The sequence below is a fragment of the Melanotaenia boesemani genome, chromosome 24 (genome assembly GCF_017639745.1).
Source record: "Melanotaenia boesemani isolate fMelBoe1 chromosome 24, fMelBoe1.pri, whole genome shotgun sequence".
Classification (NCBI taxonomy): domain Eukaryota; kingdom Metazoa; phylum Chordata; class Actinopteri; order Atheriniformes; family Melanotaeniidae; genus Melanotaenia; species Melanotaenia boesemani.
Window position 1 is genome coordinate 16,667,154 of NC_055705.1, and position 7,465 is coordinate 16,674,618.

The window sequence follows — 7,465 nt, forward strand, 5'->3', positions numbered from 1 at the left end:
GGGATGAGCAGCACAGTGAAACGTGTGGTTATCACCCCCCAAAAACTTTCTCTGCAATATTCTCCTGATGGTGTTTTGGCACATTTTTTGAGAGGCTTCTACGTAAACAATTTAGCTGTGTTTTTCTTTCAACAGAAGCGCGATCCTTAAAGGGACTAATCAGGCTTTCCAATGATATTTAGTGCAACACTCATTGATATAATTAAAGAGGAAAAATGATCAATTAAACACAAACTTTCTTACTTTTTTTTTGTTTTTTTCTTTACATTGAGTTTTAATGGTGAGCTCTGGATCATTTTTCGATGCCTATAATATTGAGTAAAAATCCCACTTTTGTGCTAACATTGAAAAAAAGAATACTACAAATCCAACTTTCCCTTTGTAATAGCAGCTCTAACCTGATAAATAACTGCTCCCTGATGACTCCAAAAGCTTTTACCAGAAAAAAATGCTTAAATTAACATGCAATAGACCAACATTACTGTTGTTGCTTTTTCTTAATGTATGAATACAGATACACAGTTCTTTTTACATGAGAATGAGTACTGTTTGCTTTCAGGTTCTGTAAAGGTTGGTGTTATTTTCGTGAGATTAGATGAAACAATGAAAAATCTGTGCTATAAAGCTTCAAAAGACCGTTTAACCAAACAGAATTATACCAGACTGAGTTTTAAGTAGTGTATAAAAGCTTATACATCATGTTCATACCCAGACCATTTACTGGGTGGAATGTCAGAGCTTTTATAAATATTGTTTCATTTGAATTAGAGTTTTCTGCAAGTTCAGCACCAGATCCGTCATACTTAAAAAACCACTATAATTTTAAAACAAAGAAATGTACAGACTCCAAATATTTCACTGTCACAAGATTGATAAGAGGTGGATAAGAAAACAGGATACAATAACTTGTATGTGTGTGTGATTGACGTGTCAGCTGGCACAGGTTCAACACACGTCCTCTGCTTCCTGTTACATGGCACGCACGCACCGCCGACTAACACACACACACACACATTTGGTGGCGGTGACATTTGCGAAGCCTCACAGAGGATGATCATAAATCTGGTTTATGAGCGACTCCTGCTGAACTCAGCAGACTGCTGACCGCATTGCCTTGACATTCAAGACTACATGACCCGGGGTTCAAAATCCCAGAGAGCTCTGATTGATTTGGCTCACGAGGGCAGTGAAAGCTGCACTGCTGTGAGTTTAGGCTTGTTTCTGTTTATGCATGTCTTTGCTCATTACCATCATGGCAAGAAGAAATTAGGCAGATTTCAGTGTTTGCATAAATAACACTTTCCCCTTTTCCACACCAGAAAACACTTAATCATTATAGAATCCAGGTTAACATGCATGTAGCTAAAGAGCCATCAATGAATCTGGAAATTTATTTAGTGAAAAGGAAATTGAAGAGAGGGAAGCTTCAGATTTTGAGCTCTCCAGGCTGGAATCCAATCAAGTCATTAAAAGTGGGAGGAGTCAGGGTAAAGCTTCCATATCTAACTTTTGGTTGTGAGACAAAGGCAGCAGTGCTCTCTGAAAACACCAAAAACCTCTTTTGGGTTTTTGTGTGAAAATTTGTAATGGGGTTCAGAGTGGCTGTCTTTTTAGGGTTTGTGCTTCTCCTCTCAGGTGGAAATCTTTGCTCTGCAACACAAAACAAGTCCAGCACCAATGAGACCCTCCACCAGCTTCCACAAGACCAAGTGACAACAAGCTCAGAGCAGACAAAAGGTCATCAGTCAAATCAGACAGAGCAGAAGTACATAGTCCAGGCTCCTGTTACCTTCCAGCTCAGGACCTACCAGCTCAGGAAACCAGCTGACAAACAAAAACTCCCAAAGCCTGTTGAGGAACAAACTCCTCAAAACATGCCAACAGCACAGGGGGGGCAAGCAAACTCAGAGCAAACGGAAACCACCAAGCTGCCGGCCCAAGGTCCAGATCTGAGCCTGCCTGTGAAGAAGGAATCCAAGGTAGTGACTCTTTCTTTTTGATTGTTTCACACCTCTCTGATCCACACATCACATGTTCTGTGTAACTCAATTTGATGTTCTAGGGGCTGGTGAGGTTTGAGCAGCGGATGCCTGTTCCCGCTGAGAGTGTGTCTGCACGCTGTGGCGAAGGAAAGGTCACCATAGCGGTCAAACAGAACTTCCTTGGTAATGTCTGCCTGTTTTAAGGTGTTTGGGTTGATCAATCGACAGTGACACTACTACAGAGTAATTTTCAGTACCTTCTGCAGTAATCTCTGAAGAACAAAGGGTTGGATTGGAAGCTTAAATTGGAAAATTGAACGGACAGGTGAAGATTACGGCAAATGGGAGAGAATGTGGACTTGGTGATCAATATTATGTTTCCTCTTATTTCTTAACTCTAAGAAGGTGTCTTCAGCTTGGATGCTCGAATGCTGACTTTACGGAAACCTTTTTTGTATTTATCCTGCAGCTTGCTCTGAGTGTTATTGACTGAAGGAGAAAATGGCTTCAGGTAATGGTCTTCTTTTTAGGCTAGCCATTTCCTCTTTCTTCTTAGGAAACGGTCAGTTGATCCATCCAAGTGATCTAACCTTAGGAGGATGTGCGGCCGTGGACACAGTTGACCACATTCTGCTGTTCCAGACAGAGTTGCAGAACTGTGGCGGCACAGTTATGGTGAGTGGTGCTTCGACTCATGTGTTGAGCACCTGAAGTCACACTAACTATTCTGTTGTCTTCAGATGACCGAGGAGGTTCTCATCTACTCGTTTCCTCTGATGTATGCTCCAACACCCATTGGTGACACCTTCATTTTAAAGACAAACCCAGCTGAGGTGACAGTCCAGTGCCAATATCAAAGGTAAAGCCTCATTATTTGGCAGGTATCCTTAATATGCTAATCGAAACAGATTCCCTGATTGTTCTTTTTTCTTGACCTCCCACCAGTTGTATGAGAAAACCACTCCCATCAGTCCAAACAATGTTTAAATGTAGCTTCATAGGTCAAAATGATCAGCTATCCAGGCATGATCCAGATTTCTGCTCTATACTTGCTAATATACATCATGCAGTCTCTGTGTTATGTGGTGAGATTGCATTGGATTACATATGTAATGCACTTATTGTAAAATATTTAACATCTTGTAGTTTCAGTGCTGCAGACCATCTGAATTTCTTCTACCACATTTTAACCCCATAATGTTTTATCAGATCCTTACACTCTGTCTAAAGAGTGAAAAATCAAGATGTCTGCCATTTTAAGATGGCAAATTATCTGAAAGGAAATATAAACATTTTGGCTGTGCACACCAGAAGCAAAATGTACAACACAGAATTGAAATAAGTTAACCTCCTCAGTGCCCACATCGTCAGCCACATCCTGCTAACTCGAGAAGTCAACTGAGAAGTTAAAGGCAGGTCAAACTGGGGACATGTATGCATGCAATATGACAAGCTTGCACAACATCTTCAGACTGCAAAATGAACTATTTAACTATCTATTCAGGAAAGCCTACCAGGCAGACTGCATATGGAGCCAATCTGCATAATGGTAGCCAGAAGTCCTGCTGGCTAACTTAATATGGACGAAGGTGATCTGTGGTAGATCTAGATTGAGTATCCAGCTATGCAAGTGAAGAATATGGATGTTTTCACATGATTTTTTTTTTTTTTTTTAACTTACAAACATCAGAACTGGTACCTACAATTTGAGAGTGGCCATCTGCTGCACTTCAGCACTTCTTTCTTTTTAAGGTGAAGCAATATTCTTCCTGGATGAACCTCTGTCTATAAAGGTAGTGAATTCCCCTTCCTTCCTTATAATTTGTCCTTGCAGGAGACATTATGTGAGCAGCAACGCTCTGATGCCTACCTGGACAACATTTGCCTCAGAAAGGCAAGCAGAACAGAGGCTGCACTTCTCCCTGCATCTCATGACAGGTAGGCGTATGTCAAAAAGTGACTAATTCAGGACTAATGTTGTGCTTTGAGTGAGCTGGTTAACAACTTTTAATCTGCATGCAGCAGTCTTGCTTTCCGCCAATGACAACATGCGTGATTGCAGCCACTGAGTCCCACTTGCAGTTTGCTGTTTAAGATGCTAAAGAGATAATTGATAAACTGGGAGAAACTTTTGATGCATCTTAGATGTCTTGGAGGCTGCAGCTGACCCACCAGAGTTATGAAACAATCAGTGTTCAGCTGATTATGGTTTCTAATTCCATACTGAGCAGCGTGGGTATTATCTGCACATAAATGTTCATCTTTAAAGTCTTTCTTCCAGAGCTTCCTCTGATTTACTTTAATGTAAAACTACATTACTTTTAAGAATATCAGATATTTTTAAACTGCATTTAGCAGGCAAAGCCTCCCATTTGTGTTTCTTGTCCAGGTTAATGATGCAGTTACATTTGTAATGCATTTATTGCCTTATTTTCTTAATGTTACAGTATCTGTCTCCCATTCTCTGCTGCAGCGCTGACCAGCTACCTCCCTTGGGCATCATTTTAGTTTGATCTAATAAGACTGATGGCCCCAGCATTATTATTCCACTTACATCGTTTTCTTGTGTATTTGATTAGAGGACTGGCAGTCACAGAGGCCTTCCAATGTCTACTTCCTGAGTGACGTGATGCACATCGAGGCGTCTGTTCTCCAGGGTCACCACGTTCCTCTGAGGATCTTTGTGGACAGCTGCGTGGCAACTGTGAATCCAGATCCTAGTTCTCAACCCAGATACCCCTTCATCAACAACTATGGGTGAGAAACTATGATTTGGATGTGTGTGGTGTAGCATGGTAGAGACTGATTATACACATCTATATGGGTAGTATCTGTCTGAAGAGAGAAACTAGTCATAATACTCAAGATGTATGCTTAATTAAAAACATTTTAGGACAATAAAAGACCCCTTTTGTATTTTAAGGTGTTTAACTGATGCTAAGCTGACTGGAGCCAAGTCTTACTTCATGCAGAGGAACCAGGAGGACAAACTTCACTTTCAGCTGAAAGCATTCAGGTTTCACCAAGATGACAGGAATTCAGTGAGTACAGCTGGTGTGACATATCTTTTAGGATCTATTAGTCATATAGTCAGTCTTTTTCTCTTATTTGATCAATACTTCAGTAAGAAGTACTCTGTGGCTGTCATTCAACAGATCCAGAATTAATGAAAGAAAGGATATTTAACTCAAAATTATAAGAGTATAATTTAAAACTGATTTTAAAGAGGCTCATTTGCTAGAAGGCACAAAGGTGTCAAAGCCGTATAAATCTGGTAATCCGCTGGGTATCCAGATATTAAAGGCTAATAAAGTAAAATCACTTTTAAACAGTTTCAATAAGTTCTCTCCTTAATGTGCTGTAGCCAGGTTTCTGTCATGTTTGTGCATTTAGGCATGAATGGAAATGGTACAAATCAAAAACTTCCACTAATGCACAAATTTGCACACCATGTGACTTGGTGGGGACAAAAGGATGTTTTGACTTGTTTTTGAAGGCACAGTGACATTTATCATGCAAATTTCTGGAGCCCTGCAGTGTCCTTAGGCTTTCACTGGCTGGAGAGAGCTCACCGTACAGGTGGGATGCAAGATAGATGCTGTTAGCTGCCATCAGGGGTGCCTCACTGAGGAAAATCTGCCAAAGTTCCTCTCTTCTTCTGTTAACGCCCCTTTTGGGGGATTCTTTGCTGATTCAGCCACAGTGCACATCAAAAATGGCCAGTGTGGTTTTCTTGCCATAAAGCAAGATGCAGCTGTCACATAATGTTTCGCTGCAGGCAGGAAAATGCCCTGAAAACATGTCAGAAGCAGAGATGTAACGTTTAAAAGCTGTGTTGTAGTGTTTTAATGTGGTTTTGCTTGTTTTAAAGAAGCTAAAAAAAATTGTGGGAATGGAAACTGATTGACTTTGACTTGGTCAAGATTAATCTGACACCGGTTGTTTTTTTTTTTTTTTTTCTAAAGACCAATTCAGAATCCTCTCATGGATGTCAACTGCAGTTTTCAGTTTTTCTGTTGTTTAACTGAATTTTTAACTACAAGTAGCCTGTACTGCCACCTTCTGGCAATGCACAGCCTACTTTATTTCTTTAAGGCAGTTAATGAAAACATTTATTTTTCTCCCTTTCGAATCTATATCTGCTTCAGCAGTGAATGAGAAGTAGCACATGTTATGCTCATACTTGTATAAATGTCTTACTGTAATCTGCTCCATAGATTTACATCACATGCCATCTGAAAGCGACACGAGTCGACGTTCCCATTGACGCGCAACATAAAGCCTGTTCATTTCTGACTGAAGCTAAAAGGTGTGTGCACATGAAAATAATTGTTACACATGATGTGTAATTGTTAGGTTTTGTAGCTTCATAGTGTTGCAGGAAAAACGTCATAAAAAGCTCCGCTCCTCCTGTTTTAACAAGCTCATTTTTATCTCTGGACAGATGGGTGGCATCAGGTGGAGACAATAAGGTTTGTGACTGCTGTGAGACCAGCTGCAGTGGGCAGAGACGGAAAAGAAGCTCTGCAACAGATGCTGGTATAGTGTACAGAAGCAATGCTACATGACACTAGGATGGCTCCTGAGTGTATCATACATCCACGTGGATGTTGATATTCTGAGTAGTGCCATTAGGAAAATTGTTGGCAATATTTGTAATTACCATGATGATATGATGGGTAAACAGCCTCTTGGCTGTTGCTGGAAATAGAACCTTGTTTTCTTTGCTTTTTTAAATTTTAATTCTTAAATGTCAAACGGATGCTTGATCAGAGTTTAGATTAGTTTACTTATATATACATGCATTATTTCTTTTTTCTCTCTTTTCCCTCTATGGCTTATTGGGCTTGTGCTTCTTCCTGCAGAGCTGCAGTGGGAGGGGACGGCAGTTCTGGGCCCCATCCTGTTGGAGAATGGCTTTCTGCTTGAAGATCTAACTGAGGTACCCGAGCTCCTGCCAGAACCAGTTCCTCAGCTCCAGACACAAGAAGAGAATCGTGCTGGTAGAAAGAAGAAAGCATTCATATTCACTTCTACCAAACTTGGCTTTCTGCTTGTGCTATAACTAATGAAACCACTAATCTTTTTGTCCTTTTTCTCCTTTTCACGCCCCCTCCTCAGCCTTGCGTTTCACAGCCTTGCTGTGTGGAGCAGGTGCAGCACTGGTTGTGATGTTAGTTTTCATGAGCGCTGTAATTTGCAGAAGACTTCACAAACCCATTGGGTATTCTGTTTGTACCTGATATCGGATAATAAAACATTTATAACAAAGCTTTTTTGCCCCCCCCCTTGGATAGAGAACTAAAGGATTGCTTCCCCAAGTTGAGATCGAGATCTAATGCCTCGAAACCACAGGAAACAATTCTAAATGCAGATGTGCTAATCTCCCCAGGGTTGAAAGGAGTTAAAACTTGGTCTAGCCATGCAGAAAACATTGCTGTTTTAATATTTGTAACATAGCAGGGATGTTGCATATATTAATA

The 7,465-nt window shown here is 40.6% G+C and overlaps 1 protein-coding gene across 1 annotated transcript; it reads left to right on the forward strand.

The window, feature by feature from the left end:
• The first annotated feature begins 1,493 nt into the window (after positions 1-1,493).
• LOC121635728 (zona pellucida sperm-binding protein 3-like) lies at positions 1,494-7,253 on the forward strand. Its single transcript, XM_041979040.1, has 11 exons — positions 1,494-1,979; positions 2,063-2,165; positions 2,539-2,657; positions 2,723-2,841; positions 3,817-3,920; positions 4,562-4,739; positions 4,906-5,023; positions 6,200-6,291; positions 6,427-6,521; positions 6,848-6,985; positions 7,104-7,253. Exons 1-11 carry the CDS (start codon positions 1,587-1,589, stop codon positions 7,223-7,225), a joined length of 1,581 nt encoding a protein of 526 aa, XP_041834974.1. The 5' UTR covers positions 1,494-1,586; the 3' UTR covers positions 7,226-7,253.
• Positions 7,254-7,465: the final 212 nt, after the last annotated feature.